At 44.5% G+C, this 23,336-nt stretch overlaps 1 protein-coding gene across 4 annotated transcripts in view; it reads right to left on the bottom strand.

The window, feature by feature from the left end:
- Window positions 1–23,336, bottom strand: part of LOC125353404 (transient receptor potential cation channel subfamily C member 4 associated protein) — a 53,113-nt gene that overhangs the window by 4,531 nt on the left and 25,246 nt on the right. Inside the window, exons 6-16 of one of the 4 annotated variants that reach the window (XM_048349062.1) lie at window positions 22,005–22,133; window positions 16,065–16,272; window positions 14,946–15,131; window positions 14,412–14,554; window positions 8,599–8,730; window positions 5,498–5,556; window positions 3,910–4,011; window positions 2,871–2,954; window positions 1,791–1,881; window positions 836–976; window positions 317–425 (exon numbers count right to left, since the gene is read on the bottom strand). In XM_048349062.1, the coding sequence (XP_048205019.1) occupies window positions 317–425; window positions 836–976; window positions 1,791–1,881; window positions 2,871–2,954; window positions 3,910–4,011; window positions 5,498–5,556; window positions 8,599–8,730; window positions 14,412–14,554; window positions 14,946–15,131; window positions 16,065–16,272; window positions 22,005–22,133 (1,384 nt within the window). Of the gene's footprint in view, window positions 1–316; window positions 426–835; window positions 977–1,790; window positions 1,882–2,870; window positions 2,955–3,909; window positions 4,012–5,497; window positions 5,557–8,598; window positions 8,731–14,411; window positions 14,579–14,921; window positions 15,132–16,064; window positions 16,273–22,004; window positions 22,134–23,336 lie in introns of all 4 variants that reach the window. The other 3 variants (XM_048349061.1, XM_048349059.1, XM_048349060.1) reach the window with 3 other exon arrangements.

Here is a 23,336-nt window from a genome sequence, read left to right on the forward strand (position 1 = left end):
CAGTGCACAGGCAGACAGAACAAAGGGTCCTGCGCATCCCAGATGGTCCTGCCCAACCCAGAGAGAAAGTTGGTCTTTGACATTTTCTAGAAAACAGTGACTTTTATGTCATTCATTATGTGTTCATTAAAGGAAACATAAACAATAGAAAATAGTCAACACAGCAGAGTAAATTAGCTGGGACCACCCTCATGACACGAACCACACTGATATGTGGGCTACTTCAGTGGCTCCCATCTCCTGGCTGGAGGCCAGGAGTCTCCTGCCAGTGAGTGCAGTCACACTGTACCCATGTGCCATCCTAGCTGCCCCTCACCTTTCATGTCCACCTGGTTTTCAAATCGGTCCAGTGACAGGGTGACGCAGCGTACCAGCATGTTGGAATCCACCAGTGAACTGTTAATCTGCTTCAGGAACACCTGGAACTGGAGCAGAGATGCTGCTCACTGGCGGCAGGGCACCACAGATCCTCCACCCCAGCCCTGCAAGCCGGGTGACCAGTGGGGACCAGGCTGGTACAATCTTGTCCAGTGGTTCTGCACTAATGATGGCTTTCTACCACATACACTCTTGGGAGCCTAAGGAGTCAGGCCCAATCTGATGTGGACCTCTACCCTAGCAAGAAACCCAGCGATTTCTCAATCTGCCTATCCCCATAAGCAGCCAAGGTTTTCATCCCTGTATCCCCCGGCCCAGCACAAGGTAGGTAGGAAACGTTTGCTCACTGGATTCTTATAATCTCCAACTGTAAACCCACACTTGAAGACTGGTAACAGGGCTCCCAGACAACTTCTGACAGTGTGGCAAACGTCACAGGGCCCTGGTCTAGCCTTACCTTGGCATCAGTATTGATGTATTTATTGAATCTTTTGAACGCATCAACATTGAACTTCATCAGCTCCCCCAGGAGATCGAAGTAGCTTTGGAGCACATCCCTTGATTTGCACTCGCTGTCCACGATGCAGTATAGGATGTGCTGGGGTGAGGAAGGGCCAGGATGAAGAGAGAAATGTGGCTGCCTCCACCTGTCTCCCACCTGGGCCTGGTCTGGGGCTCAGACCATATATTTGCTTCTAGCAAGCACCTAGGTGGAATCTTGTCTAGATACTTCTCTGAGGATGTGGGAGGTGACAGAGCCCAGCAGGATGGGCAGTGGCTTAGTTTATGTAGCGTTTGCTCTCACTGACATGGCCAGAGCTCTAGTTTCCAAGAGGGGTGGCTGTCTCCAGGTCTGTCCTCAGCCACTGCCCAAGCAGTGAGGCAGTCAAAGAAGTACAGGACAGAGACTTAAGGACACATAGCATATGTTGACCCTATGGGTTTCCTTTGTGCTTATGAATGAAATTCTTCAAAATTTGTATCAAAATCAATGGATGTTTATCAAGAACACAAAGCCAATTTAACTTCTTGGTAAAGGTTTCTACGGCAGTTAAACTGTTTTCAACATTTTCCATTTTCTTCTTTTTCTTTATTTTTGAGGAGGTCTCCGTATACAGCCCAGCCTGGCCTGGGACTGTACATTCTCCTGTCTGAGCCTCCACATGCTGGGATTATAGGAACACATGGAGTATCACATTCAGCTCGTTTTCCTGGAGTTACACCCATTTAGATTCATTCCTTTTCCATATGGATCTTATAACACGCGTCAAATTGTTGTGGGCACTGACAGGGGCCCACAGTTGGAAACCTGGGCAAATGCGAGGACAATCTGCACTGGCTCAGGACAGGAAAGCAAGGTGTGGGGCTGGGGGAGAATAGCCACCCAACACCCCAGCTCCTCCAGGCCATACCTCTAGAAGGCCTCGCTTCAGCAGGAACATCTGGTCTGCATAGGAGGTGGTCCCTCGGAGGAAACTCTCCACAGCCCGGGCTTGCCAAAACCTGTGACCCAAATATTGACCCCTGGCCCAGGTGGCTAAGGCTGCCCTCTCCTGGCCCAGGTTCAATTACCCCCAGGGTTGGAAGATGTCTGTTGCCCATTCATTCAACATTTACTGAACATCTACCAGGTATGGGGGCCCATCGTGGCCTTAGGCTCCAGCAAGTCAGTAAGCAAAGCCCCATCCTCATGGAGTGGACAGTTAAGTGGACAGTCTCCATACAGGTCTGACTTAAGGGTTTGCACTGCTGAGAAGGTGGTATCTGTGACAGTAGCATCAGCAAGTTCCATGTGAAACTATTCTAGGCTTTAGTCTTCCAGAGAGTGAAGGGACAGGGATTTGGGGGCCAGGAATGTGGAAAGCAGAAGGGCTTGTGTGGATGACGTGCAACTGTGCTCACATGCACCAGGCTGACCCAGAGGAGAGGTGGCTGACACTAGTTTAGTGGTCCCAGCGCTCAGGGGGACCCGTGATGCTAAGGCAGGCTAAGGAAGGCTCCAGTGACAGGGATCTGCTTGAGACAAGGCCAACTGACAGCTTCACATCCAGCCCTGCCACCATTTCTCCTGCGTATAACCTTCATGACTCTTCTCTGAGGGGTTTGGAACTCTAAGCAGGCCTCCTCATCTGCCCGTTGCCAACAGCCACAGAAGGGAAAGGGGCCAACTCCTGGCTCCACTCCTTTCCACACTGCAATGCCCTGAAGCATGTTTCTTTTAGTCACACTTGTTTCCCACAACCCAGCTCTCTCCCACCTGTCCAGCACCAACACAACAGGTACTTGCTGGACACACAGCTACCACCTGACACACCTTGCTGTGTTACAGCAAGAACACATACACTTACCTGCAACAATACCCACGCCTCCCCCAACCATGACCATCTTCAGAAATAGACACTGGGGACTAAAGGAAGCATTTCTAACCACTTGGGACCACACCTAATCTCTTGGGCCCCTTGCAAATGGCAGGCAGCCGTCCATAGACTCACCTGAATGATGACTCTGCTGGCTCTTTCTTCATGACCTGCAGCAGTCTAGTTAATAAGCCCCTTTTCCCATCACACACCAAACTCCTGGAATACAAAGCACTAACGTTGGTGGCAGATCTGAGGGGTTGAAGGGGCTGGGGTGGATAAATGTGCTGGCTTAGGCAGGTGAAAAAAATCTGGAGGCACTCCTCCTCCACCTTGGCCTAGAGTCCCACAGGAGTGTACAGTTATCACCAGAACAGTGGAGGACATTGCCACCACACCGCAGACAAGAGGCAGACACACCCAGTACTAGGCAGGGCTCAGGGCTGCCCTAGGAAGACTGTTTATACCACAAGTGGGCTTGAGAGAGACCATGTCAGATTTTGACAGATGGGTCAAGATCTGTGCCAACACAGTAAGACCCCAAGGTCTTTCCTCTCTGCCTCAGGTTTGGTTCTGGCCTAGCCATGGCTAAATAAAATCACTTTCAGGCCTTAGCTTGTTGTTCTATGAATCAAAGACAGTAGGTAGGGCAATAGCTCAGGCCCCATCATGGAGAAAAGTAGACGGCTGAGCAGGCAGAGGTCTGACTCCTTAAACACCATCTTCAAACAAAGCAACCCTACTTTTATCCCTTAAAGTCACCAGGGTTGGACAGTATCCAATTTCATCTGCATCTGAGGCATTCTGTCACCTTATTGCCTAGTTCCAGAAGACAAGGCAAACACAGCAGGTAACAGGACTTGACTCTTGGCAGAGGGGGAAAGAGACTGCTTGGTTCACCGGGCTGGTCAAGCTGCCACCAGCAGGAAAGGACCTCAGCAAGGAGCCCTGTGTATGTGACAAGGGGACAGAGGACTTTTGGCAAGCGGCTCTTTGGGCCTCTGTCCCTCATCTTTAGAGAAGAGTTAATGATGGTACTTCCTCTCCAGGGCAGCTTTGAGGCTCAAGGAGAAAATGCAAGGGGCATCAGTGTTTGCACACAGGAACCCTGGGGACGGCACAGCTACATGTGAGTAAGGGCAACCGTGTGGCCACAGCGCCCCCACCAGGTCACCTGTCAGTGTTGAGGACGGCTTCCACCTCAGGGATGTTGGCCTTGAGAGAGATGGCACTGAGTTCATTCAGCTCCTGGTTGTTGAGGAGCAGGTACTTGTTTCTGAAACAGATGAGTTGAGAGGTAAAGGATGGGAACTGGCATTGCCAAGTAGTGCTGTGTGAGGGTCAGGGGCCTTCCGCTGCCCACTTCTCGTGGGGAGGGCAGCTGAGAATCCACCAGTTTCCCTCCCAGGACCTGCCACCTCTGTGCCAGCATTCCAATAGACAATGTCCTGACAATGCCAGCACCATCCCTTAGCAGAGGTGTTATCTTAGAATCTCTAGATTTATGTTGCCCACAGGCTGTATTTACTTGATTCCACAAAGGCACCAGCACCTCTGTATGTCCAATCTCACTTCCTGCTGCTCCTGCTGCACCACTCCCAACAGCCACACTGTTACCCACAGAGGCCTGGTTAGCTGTGACACATTTCCCCTACAGGCCTGTCATTACCTGAACCTAAGCATGGCACCTATGTGGTTTTCCACAGGAGTGGTGTCCTCTCATAGAATCATGCTCTCTACTTCCACATATTATATCTGTCACCATACATGTAGGTCCATATATTCATTCTCTGATTAATGCCCAAACCCTTCCCAGAGGACACTCACATCTCTGTGGAGCTGTGAGGCTGAGGTGCCTGGAACTCGTACATTATGTTAGCTTATGCAATGTTCTAAATTTTTTAACATTTAAAACTCAGAACTGGATCCCCAACACTGCAAAAACCAAAAACCAAAGCATACACAAAAAACAAGAAAGGGGCTGGGAATGTGGCCCAGTGGTACAGTGCTTGTCTAGCATGCATGAAGCCCTGGGTTTGATTCCTCAGTACAACTTAACAAGAAAACAAAAGAAAAAAACTATAAAAAAACAAACAACAACAATAATAAATAAATACCCAGGACCTTTTACATAAAACTTAATTTCTGACTTTCCCTAGGGAGCTGAAGAACCAGAAGCCATACAAGAGCAGGCCCAAGGTTCCCATTCACACACAGCTGCTGCAGCTGAGTGGCAGCCTGTCACACCAGGTCACCAACATTCCCACGGCATGCCAAGGTAAAAGGGCCAGCTGTTCTTCCTCGATTCCCTGCATTGTCTCCCTTACAGAAGAGAACCATGTTCTTGTTCAGTCTCCATAAAAAAAGGTTGGAAAAAAAAATCAGAAGGCAGAAATATCTGAAGAAATAAGAGAGACAGCCATCATGTGTCATAGAGGGGTCAGTGGTGCTGCCTGTGTGAGGTTGGAGGTCAGTCAGTGAGAGACATGTTGACTGCACGATAAGCAGCAGCCAGCAACCTCCACCTTACCTTTAGGGAAGCAGTGAGGGCTGAGGGAAAGCTCAACACCTGGCAGGAAAGAAAGCTGGCAGCTCTTACTGTGGGGCCAAGAAAATGCAGCCACACTTGGTCACCCTGAGGCCAGAGGCGCTCTCCCTAGCTCCCACAGCCTCCTCCTGAGCGGAGGGGTCAGCACAGGATGAGGACAGGGCGACTTCAGAACACAGCCCACCAGCCCCACTGCAGGGACAGGCGTACTTACTCGTGATGGTCACTGAAACTCTGGAGAAGCCTCAAAAACTGGATCTTCAAGGTGATGTCCTAAAATATATGTTAAAATCACAGTAGTCACAGTGTTCCTAAATAAGAGAAAGCCAAGGCTCGTGAGAGCCCAGAGACAGCACTTAGTGAGCCTCTTTTTTTAGGTTGGAGGTCACCCCATCAGACTTCTACATCTAACCAATTGCAAGTTAAACTAATGTAGACACTTCTTGCTAAAAACACCCCAGAATACTGGATTTAAAAAAAATAGGGGCTGGGAATATGGCCTAGTGGCAAGAGTGCTTGCCTCATATACATGAAGCCCTGGGTTCATTCCTCAGCATCACATATATAGAAAAGGCCAGAAGTGGTGCTGTGGCTCAAGTGGCAGAGTACTAGCCTTGAGCAAAAAGGAGCCAGGGACAGTGCTCAGGCCATGAGTCCAAGGCCCAGGACTGGCAAAAAAAAAAAAAAAAAAAAAAATCCAGGTTGGTGGCTCACACCTGTAATCCTAGCTACTCAAGAGGCTAAGATCTGAGGATCAGGGTTTGAAGTCAGCCGGGTCAGGAAAGCACACAAGACTCCAGTTAATCAGCAAAAAAATGGAGCTGTGGTTCAAGTGGTAGAGTGCTAGCCTTAAGCAAAGAAGCTCAGAAACAACACTCAGACCCTATGTGCAAGCTCCAGGACTGGCACATACAGAACAAAAAATTTCTTAAAATTTCTTTTAATGTGAGTTCGGTTCCTAAGCTAGAAAGGAAAGCCTGTAGGAATCAGAAATCAGATATGTCTGAGTCTAGTGAAGTCAGGCAATGGTGCTCAGGTAGCCAAGGGCAGTGTGTGGAGGAGGAAGAGAGGCCTGGCCCACCCAGGACTGGGATTCTAATGTCCCACAGTGACCAGACAGTCTCAGGCCTATGCAGAGAGAGCTGGTTAAGAAGCCTGGTGTCCCTGGCATAAGCCTCCAGAAGTGAAACCTCAGGTTCACTCCAGCAGAGCAGCAGGGCTGACAACAGAGTATGAAAACTGGCCCCAGAAACTATGTCCCTGAAGGCAAAAATATATGTGCTTTGGAAAAATACTACCAGGACCAAGGTTCCCAGGAAAAGCAAGCCCCTCTAAAGGTGGCTTCCTCAAGCAAGTTACAAAACATGAGAAGCAGTACCCTGAGGGCTTGACGACCCAAAGGCTTTGGTACCCTGTGAGTAATTGAAAGAGATCATAAGAAAAATAACAAACATTGGAAATTTGAAACCAACCAACCAGAAAAAGCAGAAGGCATTCATATGATAAAGCAGTTTAAAAAAAACAAGAACAAAAAACAGCCATACAGAGTGCTTAGAAACACAAAATATATTCGCCTGAAATTAAAAACTCAAATGGTGGCTGGGAATATGGCCTAGTGGCAAGAGTGCTTGCTTCTTATACATGAAGCCCTGGGTTCGATTCCCCAGCACCACATATATGGAAAACGGCCAGAAGTGGCACTGTGGCTCAAGTGGCAGAGTGCTAGCCTTGAGCAAAAAGAAGCCAGGGACAGTGCTCAGGCCCTGAGTCCAAGCCCAGGACTTGCCAAAAACAAAACAAAACAAATAAAAACTCAAATGGTTTAGGTGTGGTAACTCATGCTTATATGCTTAGTTACGCCAGAAGTGGAGATTGGTTGGCTCACAACTGTGGAGGTGGCAGTTTTCAAGAGGCTGTCTCAAAGAAAAGGCTGAGTGGTATGTGTCTGTCATGCTAGCTACTGCTGTTACATGTAAATAGGAGAATCGTGTTCCAGGTGAACCTTAGCAAATAAGATGCTGTCTCAAAAATAATCAAAACAAGTCAGGCAGAAAGGTCTCCAAGATCCCTTCTCAACCCATAGCTGGGTGTAGTGGTATGCACTTGTCCAAAGCTACATGAGCGGCTGAGATTGGAAGGATCAAGAGTCCACCTCCAGAGAGGGGACAGAGGAGCTGGACACAGGGACGCACACCTATGATCCTAGTGAAGATGAGAAGACCAGAGGGAGACAGATCGAGGCTCAGGAGCATAGCTGGAAGGAAATAAGACCCTATCCTAAAATTAAGCAGTGAAAAACAGGTCTGGGAGTCATGGTTCAGAGGTATTACACCAGCCCAGCAATGTAAGATCTTGTGTTCAAACCTCAGTACTAATAAAAACACCCCAACAAACAGCTCTATAAAAAAAAATAAATATCAGGTTGGGATGTAGCTCAGTGGCAAAGCGCTTGTCGAGCAAGTGTAATGTCCTGGGTTTGATCTCCAGTACCAAAAAAGACAAGACAATAGTACTTTAGTAAAGCAAAAAGGGCTGAAGGTATAGCTCAGTAGAAGAGCATCTGCCTAGCAAGCATGATGCTTTTAAAAAAGTAAAGGAAAAAAAAATCTCAAATGGACAAACTAAAAGGCACCCAGAGAAATTTGTGGGGGTTGGGGGAGGGGAAGGGGGAGTATAGATGGTGGGACACAGGAATGCCCCTAAGGCAGAGATCAAGAGCTTTCTGGGTCTTGTAGGTACATAGCACTTAGAAGTTCGAGGGTATTTTCCTCCTATGTTGGTAGGCAGGACATCGCCTGAGGCCAAAGAGGCCCGTCATCTTCCTTTTGCAAGAAAGGGCTCAGAGACCCAGTGACTCCTGAGTGGCCATGAAAAGGCCTCTGACTTCCAGTCCAGTGCTCTGTCTAGGGCACTGTGAGAAACGTAAGGTTGAGGTGTGAGTTCTTGGCCTCAAAACAAACAAACAAAAAAACCTACCACATCTCAAAACACTGCCTGACTTAAGACATTACTGGTGTACAGAACCTAGAGGACAGACCACCAAAAAAAGGAAAACCTGCTTGTAAGGACAGAGTGGCAGCCCTGCCTTCATGGAAGTGAGATCGCCACCTAGCGTTGCAGAGGGAGCTGGCACATCTTAAAAGGGATCTTAGCAAAGGCAGAAGCACAGGCACAGGTAGGTCCACTATGGGTCATATCATAGGATTTTCTGTTTCTGCTCTATTCCCAAAGAACCAGAGATCATGGGCCAGCAAGTCTTGAAACAACTACTTCTAGCAAGTAAAATCACAAATGTCCCCAGGGCCCCTTGCTTACTGGGCTACAGTCACAGTTCTGGTTGTGACCATGGAGAACAAGGGCAGATGCGGAGTGTTTCCTCCAAATCAGCTTGTCAAACAGATTATTGAGTCCGGGGATCAGCTTGAACTCTGCAATCATCCTGTGGACCTGGACAAGGAGGGAAGAAGAGAAGGACTATGACAAATGTGTTTTCAAGAACAGCAAAGATGCATGCGCAGTACAGACCCACATCCTTCCAAACACAGAAAATGTCAGCAAGCTGAGTTTTAAAGAAAATCTCTATACACCGAGTACTACATCCTGACTACATACAAACAACTGTTTTTTGTTTTGTTTTGTTTTTTGGCCAGTCCTGGGCCTTGGACTCAGGGCCTCATGTATATGAGGCAAGCTCTCTCGCCACTAGGCCATACCCCCAGCCCCACAAACAACTGTTAACTCTGCAAATAGTTGCTCATAATAGCAAGAAAGATACAAATATGAAAAAAATGAAACTGGGGACTAGGAATGTGACATAGTAGTAGAGTGCTTGCATAGTAGCATGCATGAAGCCCTGGGTTTGATTCCTCAGCACCACATAAATAGAAAAAGCCAGAAGTGGCACTGTGGCTCAAGTGGAAGAGTGCCTTGAGCAAAAGAAGCCAGGGACAGTGCTCAGGCCCTGAGTCTAAGAGCCAGGACTGGCAAAAAAAAAAAAAAAAAAAAAAGAGATTGGGGTGAGAATCAGTGTCAAGCATCTATAATTACAATTGCTGGGGAAGCTCAGAAGGATTACTTGAGTTCAGGAGTTCAAGGCCAGCCTAAGCAACATAATACCTTATGTTAAAATAAGATTAAAGGTGAGGTACAAAGCTGAAAAAGAAAGGGGGGCCTTCTTTTTTTTTGGCCAATCCTTGGCCTTGAACTCAGGGCCTGAGCACTGTCCCTGGCTTTTTTAAAAAAATTTTAATTTAATTTTTATTGTCAAATTGATGTACAGAGAGGTTAGTTTCATACGTTAGGCCTTGGGTATATTTCTTGTACTGTTACCTCCTCCCTCATTCCCCCCTCCCCCCTTCCTTTACACCAAATGGTTTTGCAAGCATTGCTTTTGGAGTCATTTGTCTTTTTATCCTTTGTCTCTCAATTTTGATATTCCCTTTCACTTCCCTAGTTCTAATACCAGTATATACAATATCCAGTGTATTCAAATGAGATACAGTGATAGCACAAGTACAACCACAGGAAGGGATACAAGAGGATCATCAACAAAGAAGCTATGGTTTCATATGGCGTGTTGAAACTAATTACAACAGTGATATAACAGTTGTTTCCATAACATGGAGTTCATTTCACTTAGCATCATCTTATGTGCTCATAGGGGCATAGGCTCATGTGATCCTCTGCTGTGACTAGCCTACACCTGTGCTAATTATTCCCTATGAGGGAAACCATAGAGTCCATGTTTCTTTGAGTCTGGCTCACTTCACTTAGTATAGTTTTTTCAAGTTCTTCCATTTCCTTACAAATGGGGCAATGTCATTCTTTCTGATAGAGGCATAAAATTCCATTGTGTATATGTACCACATTTTCCTGATCCATTCATCTACTGAGGGGCATCTGGGTTGGTTCCATATTTTAGCTATGACAAATTGTGGTGTGATGAACATTGGTGTGTTGGTGGCTGTAGTGTGTTCTTGTTTGTGGTCTTTTGGGTAGATGTCCCAAAGTGGGGCTTCTGGGTCATAGGGGAGCTCTATGTTTAGCCTTCTGAGGAATCTCCATACTGCTTTCCAGAGTGGCTGAACCAGTTTACATTCCCACCAACAATGAAGTAGGGTTCCCTTTTGGCCACATCCCCTCCAACATTTGTTATTGTTAGTTTTCTTGATAAAGGACATTCTTACTGGGGTGAGGTAGAATCTCAATGTTGTTTTGATTTGCATTTCTTTTATGGCCAGTGACATAGAGCACTTTTTCATGTGTCTTTTAAAACTAGATCCTTTTATATCACCCTGCACCAAAATAAATTCCAAATGGATCAAAGACCTCAAAATACAAAAAGATACCCTGAAAACACTACAAGAAGGAGTAGGAGAAACACTTGGGCTCCTTGGCACAGGACAAAACTTCCTTAATAAAGGCCCAGAAATGCTACAAATCAAAGAAAGGTTGGACAAATGGGACTGCATCAAATTGCAGAGCTTCTGCAGGGCAAAGGACATAGCTTACAAGATAAACAGAAGGCCCACAGATTGGGAAAAGATCTTTACTGGCTATACAATGGACAAAGGCCTCATATTTAAAATATATGCAGAACTAAAAAAATTAAATTCCTCCAAAACAATACCACAAAGAACCAACAGCCCCCTCAACAAGTGGGCTAAAGACTGAAAAAGAGACTTCTCTGATGAAGAACTCAGAAGGCTTAGTCTCTTTATCTCTAGTTAACCAACAACGGTATTACAAGAGAAAGAGAGAGACAGAGACAGAGGCCATGTATATCAGCAAATGAATTATGCAGATAGTAAAAGGAAACAGCTTCTGGGTTGGTGGTTTAGAGGAAATGAATGTGGGAGATGTGTGAGAAGGATTCAGGATGCATTCTTGAAAGATGGGTGGATTGTTGGAGAAACAGAATGAAATTCCCCTTGCTAGAGAGAAAGGACATAGGCAGAGCCCTGGCTTCCTTTTGCTCAAGGCTAGCACTCTGCCACTTGAGCCACAGTGCCACATCTGGCCATTTATCTATATATGTGGTGCTGAGGAATTGAACCCAGGGCATCATGTATACGAGGCAAGCACTCCTGCTACTAGGCCACATTCCCAGCCCCAAGGGGAGCCTTCTGAAGCAGACTACCACTTAAAAATCAAGCAAATGGTAGGTTTGATCCTTCCTTTTCTTCTTCCCTCTCCCTCTCCTTACTTCACCCCATGGGTTTTGAGCTTAGGGCTCTGAGCTTGCTAAGCAAATCTTCTACCAACTTGAGCCAGCCCCTTTAGCTAAGGCCAGTCTTGGACCACAAATGTCCTACTTATCCCTCCTGAATAGTTCATATAACAGATATGAATCACAACACCAGGCTTGTTGGCTAGTTTTTTGCCTAGGCTGGCTTCGAGCCACAATCCTTTCAACCTCTGCCTCCCATAAGCCATCATGCCAGGCTGAGGTTTCTGTGATGCTATTTCCCATTTGTCTAGTCTAGATTCTTCTCTGACAGTACTTGTCAACTGCTTCATCCTGCTCCTTATTTGGCTTCCCAGTGAGGTGGTGGTAGTGGAAAACAGGAGGCAGATATACACCCAGGCTTTGAGACCCTGTTGGTCTTCAGCTCTGAATACTGTTGAACACTGTTCTTTGAACCTTAGTAACCTTGGGTGGAACATGGGGGACAATGGAGCTATGAAGAAGACTTGATATGGTAAGGTGGGGGAAGTACACTGAAACAATGACTGTTACACTGAAGATTTACATAGTAGAAAAATGCAATTCAAGGCATTGGGAAAGTACTTCCTGTCTTGTGATTGCTATTTGGATGAGACTAATCAGAGAAACTGGATCAATTATACATTAATAAGAAGGCTACTCTAAGAAGTCAGACTTTAGAGGGGTTGCTGGTAGCTCCTACATATAATCCTGGCTGCTCAGGAGGCTGAGATCTCAAGATCATGGTCTGAAGCCACCCTGGGAAGGAAAGCCTGTGAGAACCAACAATCTGGAAGTGGAGCTGTGGCTCAAGTAGTACAGCACTAGTCTTGCACAAAACTAACTCAGGGACAGCACCCAGTCTGAGTTCAAGCCCCAGGACCAGCACCAAGTAAAGAAAAAAAGGGAAGATATCTGCAAGGCCTGGCTCCTTGGCCAGAAAATTCTTCTCTCAACTTCCCAGTGGGGGTGAGGGGGAAGGGGGGATCAGTGAATCCTTGAGCTCACAGTACCTGGCACACAGAAGGACTTAGTAAATGGTGATTGCACATACAAGAAAGTACTGACAAAATGCTGGTTCTCAGTGGGGCTGGAATTCAAGGCCACCAACGGTGTCTTCCCAATGAAGTAGTGCCTGAGAATCTTTTTTTTTTCTGTGCCTTGGACTCAGGGCCTGAGCACTGTCCCTGGCTTCTTCCCGCTCAAGGCTAGCCCTCTGCCACTTGAGCCACAGTGCCACTTCTGGCCATTTTCTATATATGTGGTGCTGGGGAATCGAACCCAGGGCTTCATGTATACGAGGCAAGCGCTCTTGCCACTAGGCCATATTCCCAGCCCATGCCTGAGAATCTTGACAGCAGGAAGGTTCGGAGGACAGAGGAGGCAGATCGCTGGCCCTTAGATTGGCTCTCCCAATGCTTGCACACTGAGAGCATGGCTCCTTTCGTACTTTGATTTTCCCAACTATCATGTGTGGGGAGAGGGAGTCCTCTTTCCTGCGGGGTAACTTCCCAAATTATCTGAACATCCAAATATGGAAGTGGAGCTATGGCTTAAGTGGTAGAAAAAAAGTGGCAAAAAAAAAAAAAATTCAGGGACAGTGCCCAGGCCAAGTACAAATAATGAAGTGCCTCAAAAATGTAAAAACACATTATTACCATCATTATTTTTTTTCCTGCTACTGGGCCTTGTGCTCTTGCTCAGCTTTTTTACTCACAGTGGGTGCTCTACCACTCGAGCCACACTTCTAGCTCTGGCTTTTTTGCAGGTTATCTAGAAATAAGAATCTCTCAGGTTTGTCTCCCCGGGCTGGCTCTCAGCCTCCATCCTGAGTAGCTAGAGTTAGAGGCTTTGAGCAACTGACACTCAACCCACCAGGTTTTGTTTTGTTTTGCTAGTCTTGGGGCTTGAACTCAGGGCATGAGCACTGTCCCTGGCTTCTTTCTGCCCAAGGTTAGCACTCTACCACTTGAGCCACAGCACCACTGCTGGCTGTTTCTGTATATGTATGTAGTGCTGAGGAAACGAACCCAGGGCTTCATGTATACGAGGCAAGCATTCCACCTACCACTAGGCTATATTCCCAGTCCCCCACCACGTTTTTTATTGTTTTAATTTTGTTATGTACTGGTTCTGGGTCTTGAACTCAGGGCCTGGGTACTGTCCCTGAGCTTTCTTTTTTTGCTCATGGGTAGCATCCCACCATTGAGAGCCACAGCTCTACTTCCAACTTTTCGATGGCTAACTGGAGAAGAGAGACATGGACGTTCCTGTCTAGGCTGGCTCTGAGCCATGACTTACCCAAGATTTTTTTGTTTTTTTTTTTATTCATTAAATTTTGTTGACAAGGTGTGCAAAAGGGGTACAGTTACATAATAGGGTAGTGAGTATCTTGTGATATCTTACCCCCTTGTTTTTCTTTCCCTTCCCTAGATCAGGTAGGCATATATACAATACCCAGTGAACCAAAATCATATACAGTAGCCACGTGGCGTACGCCAAAGGAAATTCACCTAGAACTTTAAATATAAGGCCAACAATAGAGTTTGCTTATCCTTGCCTAGGTTTTGAAAGTGGAAACCGCTCTGGGCTCCAGCCCCCACACTAAGCTTCCATCAGACTGGCATCTCATCCAGAGCCGGGTCAATTTTTGTTGTTCACAGTAATGGGAGAAGATACCACTCTTGGACTGTACTGCTTAGATGCTGCCTTGAAATTCTGCCACAGCAAAGTGCAGTGGAAAGACTCCCAAGCTCTGGAATCAGTCTGGTTTTCTTATAAGAAAGGAAAACATCACACATATTGGTGAGCTAGAATGAGTGTTACTGCCATTCTGAGAGAAGGCTGGAAAGTGTATACGGCCCGCCATGCCAAGCAGCACTGTTCCCAGGTCCCTTATTCTGAGGTGTTGGGAGGTGCCCACCTGGTTTCGCTGACGCCCCATCAGCAGCACACAGAGGACATAGAGCACTTCCAATTTGTACATGATCTCATGCATGATCTTCATTGACTGGGGCAGTTGGGTCCTGGCTGAAGTGTGCGGCAGCCCATTCTCCTCAGAAGCTCCTGGAGGAGGGAACAGAGTGGAGGCTGACACAGCCCCCAGGAGAAGGCTGAGTTATGGTTCGTAAGGAAACACTGTCTGCCCTCAAACTTGTTGACAGAGCATCAAATGGGCTCTACCCCCCATCACACATTTTAACAGTCACACAACTTCCCCTCGAGCCAGGTGAGCTTAGAAACCGAGAAAATGACTACTGTTCTGGTTCACTCTAAGGGAGCTCTACGAGGTTTCTATAATTAGCTAGCAACACTTTTTAACAAGTTCTGATCTAGGACAGCCTTAAAAAAAAGTCAAAGGTAAGCAAATTTGTATTGTTTTTTTCTTTAGGAAGGTGATTAAGAATGTATCCAGGGGACTAAAAAGACTCACCACTCAGGAGATCTCCCAAAGTACCTTGATTGTGCTCCGATTCCTCATTGGCCACTCGCATCAGAGCATCTAGCACCAAAGCATTATCTAGCCATGTGTACCACTCCTCCAACTCCTGAAGGAAGCTAGCTGTGCCTGTTGACTCTGACACTTTTCGGGTGGCCAGTTTGCAAAGTCGCTCGACAAAGCCAGGAATGCTGAGAAGGGCCGCTGCAAGGAAGAGAACAAGAGAGAAAAATTTAAGAGCCGAGTCTCAGACTTTTCTGTATGGGCTGGCTTTGAACTTCTATCTTCCAGGTCTCAGACTGAAGAGGGAGGATTACAGGTAGAAGCCACCAGCATCTAGCAGTAATATATTTTTGTATCAACAATATGATTTCTGAATTTCTAGCTGATAGCAATCAAGAGTTAACTTTATAGACACACAAATGACTTGGTTATAAAATGGATATCTATATTGGTATGCCTACGTGTACTCCCCTAAACCTTCTTAGGTCAGAATATTTGACCAACATAAGAGTTCTATTACTGAAAACAATACCTGGGGTAGATTGGTTAGACTAGTGTAGAGTGTTTTCTCTTTTAAGTAATTTATACACTCAAGTGGTTCTAAATCAAACAACACACAAAAATATACAATAAGGAGTCACATTGACATTATCTACAGTTAGCTAGCAGCCAACTACTTTTAAGTTTCTTATGTATCCTTTCAGTTTCTTTATGCAAACTATATAATCTTAATTTTCTCCCTTCCTAAAGTATCATATCATCTGGGCACTGGTGGCTGATTCCAGTAATCCTGGCTATTCTCAGAAGACTGACAGCTGAGGATCATGATTCAAAGCCAGCCCAGGCAGGAAAGTCCATGAGAGTCTTATCTCCAATTAAGCACGCACGCACGCGCGCGCGCGCTAGAATAGAGCTATGGCTCAAATGGTAAAGATCAGGGACAGTGCCCAGGCCCTGAGTTCAAGCCTATGGACCACCACAAGAAAAGGGCTGGGCTGGGGGGCAGGAACCAAAGCCCAGACTGAGGCTTAGGGAATCAAAAGGTATATGTAGTTCTCCTAAATATTGTTTTGTTTTAATTCCAAATCTATTAAAAAAACAAAACCTGATGAGAGAGAGCTATGGAGACATTACCTTGGTTGATTTCTGCTGCGGAAGGCCCCAAGCTCAAGCTCTTCTTCTGTTGAGCATTTTTGGCAAGAAGAGTATGCTTGTCATCGTTCCCTGTATCCATCTCTGAAATGGTGACAGCCAGAATCCGGCAGAAATTAGCAAGCTGTTGTTGATCGAAATTGGATACTAAGGAACTCAGATTAGGAACTTCATCTAGTCGAATCATTTCCTAAAGAAGACACAAATAAAACAATCCCCATTCTCAATTCACTTTTACATGCCCTTATACATTCTCCCCCAAACAGGGCTCAGTAATGAGATCCCTGAGGTTCAATTCCCAGCTCTGCAATTCAATGTGCAACCTTAGGCAAGTTATGACATCTCCTGCTTTGCTTGCTAGATGCAAAATGCAACTACCCTACCTTGCAGGATTAGTCTATAAAGGGTTAAATTTACCTCCAGGAACTCCTGTTCTCATTATTTACCTTTGCTCTTATGGCATATTTTGCCTATTAAATAAAGAAAGCCTACATTCAAGGTTTTTTTTTTTAATTTATTAATTTTTTTTGACAAGGTGTTGTGCAAAAGGGGTACAGTTACATAATAGGGCAGTGAGTACATTTCTTGTGATATCTTACACCCTCGTTTTTCTTTCATTCAAGTTTTTAAAGTCATAAATCACTATTCCTGCTAAAAACTTTAAGAAGGGGCTGGGGATATGGCCTAGTGGCAAGAGCACTTGCCTCTTATACATGAAGCCCTAGGTTTGATTCCCCAGCACCACATATACAGAAAATGGCCAGAAGTGGCGCTGTGGCTCAAGTGGCAGAGTGCTAGCCTTGAGCAAAAGGAAGCCAGGGACAGTGCTTCAGGCGCTGAGTCCAAGGCCCAGGACTGGCAAAAATAAAAATAAATAAAATAAAATAAAAAATAAAAACTTTAAGAAACATTTGAAACATAACTGAAGGCCTTTATGGATCCCCCACACAACTGCATTCTATTTTCTCTCCCAGAGGTAATCATTATTTTGAATTTAGTGATTATTCCTCAAGCATATTTTTATTCATACAAATATTTTCACTTAACTGTATGGTATTACTCTGAAAGCACAGTGAATGTACTATCCCTTACTTTTGACTCAACACTGAGACTTATATACCCTTATCCCAATAGTCTTGCATCTATTACTTTTCAATGGTTTGCTACACAGCTATTCTTATTCATACATATTTCGCACACAGACACACACACACACACACCACACTTTTCCAACCCTGCCCATACATACACACCCACTTTTCCAACCCTGCCTTTGCTGGTTATTTATTTATTTATTTTGGCCAGTCCTGGGGCTTGGACTCAGGGCCTGAGCACTGTCCCTGGCTTCTTCCCGCTCAAGGCTATTTGCTGGTTATTTTGGAGATGAAGTAGTGAACTTTTTTTTGCCTAAGCTGGCCTCAAACCTTAACTCTTTTTTTTTTTTTTTTGGCCAGTCCTGGGGCTTGGACTCAGGGCCTGAGCACTGTCCCTGGCTTCTTTTTGCTCAAGGTTAGCACTCTGCCACTTGAGCCACAGCGCCACTTCTGGCCATCTTCTGTATATGTGGTGCTGGGGAATCGAACCCAGGGCCTCATGTATATGAGGCAGGCACTCTTGCCACTAGGCCATATCCCCAGCCCAAACCTTAACTCTTTAGATCTCCTTAGTAGCTACGACTACAGGAGTGAGCCACCAGAGACTGGCAGCAGTTCAATTTCTACTACTTTAATATCCTACTGTATACATAGATGGACTTGCTTTTAGTGTTTTACTCTAAAACAATGATACAAATGTTCTTATCTATAACTTGATGCACATACAAGTAAGTTTTTCTCAGGCAACAGTTTCCAATGAATAAATATATTTCCCATCATAACTCAATAAATATTGATGTCCGAATGTACAGATGGCTTAAAACAATATCCTTACATAATAAAAATCCTGTTATTTTCCAATGAGCTGGTAATCATCTGAATTTAAACTACCATTTTTATTTCTAAAAATCTGTTCTAGTACTGAGCTCTCTAGAGAGTGCACTAATAAGGTGGAGGTTACAAGTGATCCACAGCAAAATACTAAATCCCGTGGGGCTGGGAATATGGCCTAGTGGCAACAGTGCTTGCCCCATATTCATGAAGCCCTGGGTTCGATTTCTTAGCACCACATATACAGAAAACAGCCATGAGTGGCGCTCAAGTGGCTCAAGTGGCAGAGCGCTAGCCTTGAGCAAAAAGAAGCCAGGGACAGTGCTCAGGGCCTGAGTCCAAGCCCCAGGACTGGCAAAAAACAAACAAAAAAGAAATCCTCAGCCCTTGGGTAGAGCTTTATTAGGGGCTGTGGTACAGATTATAGGCATATTGAAGTATAAAAGCCCCAAACAGCTGGATGCTATGCCGTAAGCCTATAATCCTAGTTTTTTGGGAAGTGGAAATGAGGATTGGGGATCCAGGTTTGGGGCTGGCTGGGCATAAAAGAAGTCTGCAAAACGTTACCTCAACCAATGGCTGGGCACAGTGGCACATGCCCATCATCCCAGCTATGCACAATGAGTTGTGCCTGAAATTACCAGCAACTAAGAGAGGCTTAAGTAGGATGACAGTGGTCTAGACTAGCCTGGGCATTAATTGAGACCTTACCTTAAAAATAACCAAGAGAAAAATGGGTTAGTGGTATGGCTCAAGTGGTAGAGTGCCTATCTAGCAAGTACAGGGCTCAAAGTTCAATTGCTAGTACTGCCCCTGCCAAGAAAATAAATAATACAATCCCTAAGTGCATACACATATTCTGTTAATACTGAAAACAAAACAAAACAGGGCTGGGAATTTATAGGGCTTAGTGGTGTAGAATGCTTGCCTAGCATGCATGAAGCCCTGAATTTAGTTCCTCCTCAGTACCACATAAACAGAAAAAGCCAGAAATGGCGCTGTGTTCTAGTAGTAGAGTGTTAGCCTTGAGCAAAAGAAGCTCAGGGACAGTGTCTAAGACCAGAGTACAAGCCCCAGGACTGGCAAAAAGTAAAACAAATAGTCAAAACACAACCAAAAAAACAAAACAAAAGGATATAAATGCTTTTATTCATAGCATTTTTCACCAACATTTTCTTTCCATCCTCTTATGGTATAAAATTTGCCTCTCCCTGTCTATCAGTGAAGTTAAACATCTAATATTTGTGACATTTCTTTTCTGTGAAATTATTGTTCCTATCACTGCTCTTTTTTTTTTTTTTTGAGTAGGCTAGTTGTCTTTCCATGCTGATGTGTAAGAATTCTGAATACTAGGGGGCTGGGGATATAGCCTAGTGGCAAGAGTGCCTGCCTCGGATACACGAGGCCCTAGGTTCGATTCCCCAGCACCACATATACAGAAAACAGCCAGAAGCGGCGCTGTGGCTCAAGTGGCAGAGTGCTAGCCTTGAGCGGGAAGAAGCCAGGGACAGTGCTTAAGCCCTGAGTCCAAGGCCCAGGACTGGCCAAAAAAAAAAAAAAAAAAAAAAATTCTGAATACTAATCCTTTGTTTGTTGTATAAATTGCAAATTTATTTTTCCAGATTGTGGTATGAAGTTTTACTTCTGTTTGTGTATCTATTCCCTCTTTGAACCACAGTGAAGTATCCATAAAATGTAGAAGGAACCATTATCATTTTTGGTAACACAGACAAAAGGACATGAGAGACCAGATAGGAAAAGCTGAGAAAGAGCAATCACTGCTTTTATGCTGAAACATCTAGGAGTCTGGAGTTTCTACCATGGAGGCATCCTCTCACACTGGCTGAAACCCATGATTGGAAAAATAACAAAGCCTTTTTATTGAAGGGCACAAAGGGTCTGTCTGGGGCCTGCACATATGTATTCCTACAGACAATGGCCTCCTGTGCTTCTGCCTCAATGATGACAAGCAAGGCCTGGGCAACAGAATGGTTTGGATCACCATAATGCATGTGGGCATCCTCTTCTTTGCAATCGTGATTTCGAGGAGGCTGCTGGGCTTTAATTAAAAGGAAGAAATCTGCCAACTGACCACCACCATGAAGGCTTAGGACAGAGGACTGAGGAAGTAAGCTGCAAGTCTAGCAAATTTTTATCAACTGGGCATCAGTGGCTCACATCTGTAATCTTAGCTACTAAGGAGGCTGAGATCTGAGAATCGTGGTTCAAAGCCAGTTTGGGCAGGGAAGTCCATGAGACTCTTATATCCAATTAGCCACCAGAAAACTGGAAGTGGTGCTGAGGCTCAAAGTGGTAGAGTGCTAGCCTTGAGTGAAAAAAAATCAGGGACAGCACCCAGGCCCACAGTTTAAGCCCCATAACTGACAAAAGAAAAAAAAATGTATACAAAATTCTAACATAATGAATGAGTCTCTCTAGAGACTCTTTTCTATTCTTTTCCTATAAAATTTTAATTTAATGGTTTTCACCCCCTTTCTTTTGGAGGGAGTGGTAGGATTTGAACTCAGGGCCTCCAGCTTGCTAGGTTGGCATATTGTTTGCCTTTTAGGATCCATACCTCCAGCCTGGATTTTTGCTAATTATTTTGGAGATAAAGTCTTAGCAAACCTTCCTGTACCCTCCTGAGTAGTTAGGCTTATGAGTGTGAGCCAATAGCACCTGACTAATTTAGTATTTTGATTTTTACTGTATTTTTCAAAAAGTTACCGGCCATCTCAGTGTCTACCTTATGACCCAGTGCCAAGATTTCAATACAGTAAGCCTGGCTTATTTGTGGTTTCATTATACACAATTTTTATTAAGACAACTGAAACAAACAAAATTTCCCTATGCCTTATGTAGTCCTGTGTAATTAGTGTTTAAGTCATTGTGTGATCTGGTGAGTGTTTCTCTACCCCTAATTTTGTGAAAATATGCCTCTTAAAAGGCAACAGCATCCAAAAGCAAGGTAAAAATCATGGCAATCCTCCCACACCAAAATGGGCACACAAGGTGCCTAATTAATGTAATAAAGTAAAAACTTGAGATTTGTTGAAAGGCAGCAATGCCTTTATGGAAGCTAGACAGTATCCGGGAAAAATTGCATGAAAAGATCATCTAGTTTTTGGTGATCAGTATTCATGAATACAAAAGTAAGTTTTGTGACAATAATGTAACTTACTCCAAGTGGTTTCAAGGTATAGCTGTATATAGGCAGATTTAAGTGATTTTTTACAGTACTAAACTCTATATATTCTGAGTACTCTTGGTTTTTCCTCAAAGAACTCTCCTTTGAACTACATAACACACACATACCAGGGGTCTACTCTATTCACATTTCTGTTTCCTGCGTTGGTACCAATTAACCAACTTTAACTGAGGACTAATAAGAAAAAATATAAGTGAGAGTGCTGGGAATATGGTTTTCTGCTTTGAGACCAGAGTCATCACACAGTATTATATAACAGTACAGGTGTGCTAAAAAGAAGTTGTGTCATAATTAGTGAGAAGAATTTTATCTCAGCATGAAATGTAATTCATTGAGTTTACCCGGGTTAATATGAGGTTTTGAGTTCCATGGTCAGTCTGATTTCTAGTTATATATTTATTTAAGTTTCATAGTCATAAAAGACCCACTAGTAAAAGGAGTATGACTCAATTTTATACTTGAATATGTCTAAATAATGCAAAAAATAACTAACCCTAGGGTATGGAAGAATTTATTTTAAAAGTGTATTTACAGGAAGCTGGACTAACAAGGAAAATAAAATATGTTGAATACTGTTGAAATAGATGAACTAGAATAGTTGAAACTGTTTTGGGAAGAGAGAAGACAGAGTAATAGAGGAGGTAAGATTGATTGTAGCACAGTATAAATGTGTAGAAATCCATCCTCCCTGCATAGCTAATGTAATTTTCTTTAAAGGTGCTCTGTACATTGTTAAGGTTTCAGACCCTCCCCCATCTGATCAACTACCTGCTCGATGAGTTAGCTTACCTTTTTAACACCCAAAATATCTTCAATGAGAGTTGCTGTTTGTAAAAATGTTTTTTTACTTGTCATCAGTGTAAACAGGAAGATCACGAAATCATTCTTTTCTGCCAAACGCTTTGTAACTCCTTCAGTCTGTCACAGGGAGAGAGGAAGGAAGGAAAGGTGAACAAGTTATGAGCACAAAGTAAATATGAAGAGTAAAGTACCCCTTCCAGTTACCAGGAAAGCAATGCACCTTGGAAAATTGGCATGAGCCCATAAGTCTGGGATGATGTGTGTTAACTGTGTGGAACACTGGTACTCCCAAGCTATGGAACAAAAAGTCTCTTGCACTAGACTTCACAGTGGGACCACTACAGAGGAAAGAAAGCAAACAGGCTTAAAGCCTAAGCCCAAATGTCTCCAGTTAGAGAACAAAACATCAGTTAAGCAAAAACTGGTGACTAATATGGGTAATTCCACAAGAGCTCAACCAGAGTAAAAAGCAACACTTGAGGCAGTGTTTCCCCTTGGACTGGCCAGTCCAAATCTGAAACCCAACAGCATGTGAAGCATAACGTCAGAGTCAGACCCATGTGACCACTCTAACCCCTAGGCCTCCATTTCTTCATCTGTAAAATGGTTATCGCAAAAGCATTTGGAAGCCAGGCACCAGTGGCTCACACCTATAATCTTAGCTACTCAGGAGGCTGAGATCTGAGGATTGAGGTTTGAAGCCAGCCCAGGGAGAGATATACTAGCGGTATGGCTCAAGTGGTAGAATACCAGTCTTGAGCAAAAAAAGCCAAGGGAGGGCTGGGAATATGGCCTAGTGGTAGAGTGCATGCCTCCTATACGTGAAGCCCTGGGTTCGATTCCTCAGCACCACATATATAGAAAAAGCCAGAAATGGCACTATGGCTCAAGTGGTAGAGTGCTAGCCTTGAGCAAAAAGAAGCCAGGGCCAGTGCTTAGGCCCTGAGTTCAAGTCCCAGTACTGGCACAACAAACAAGTAAAAATTATCCCCCAACCACACAAAGAACCTACATTTGGCTAAGATGTGAAATGGGTAATTCTAATCAAGACCAGCAAAAGCTTAGAAATTCCATTTCCACTTTAAAAAAAAAAAGATAAATTTATAATTTTCTCAAATCTTAAACATGTATCTCTAGAGGATGAGGGTATGGCTCAGTGACAGAGCATTTGATTATCATGTGTGAAGCCTTTCATTGAACACACACACATACACACACACACACACACACACACACACACACACACCCTTATCACCCTTATCTATTTCCTTCCTAAGTGTTACCCATTCACTTTGTTGCCCTAACTAGCTACCCTGACCA

Source organism: Perognathus longimembris, chromosome 6 (assembly GCF_023159225.1).
Source record: "Perognathus longimembris pacificus isolate PPM17 chromosome 6, ASM2315922v1, whole genome shotgun sequence".
In the NCBI taxonomy this organism is placed as follows: domain Eukaryota; kingdom Metazoa; phylum Chordata; class Mammalia; order Rodentia; family Heteromyidae; genus Perognathus; species Perognathus longimembris.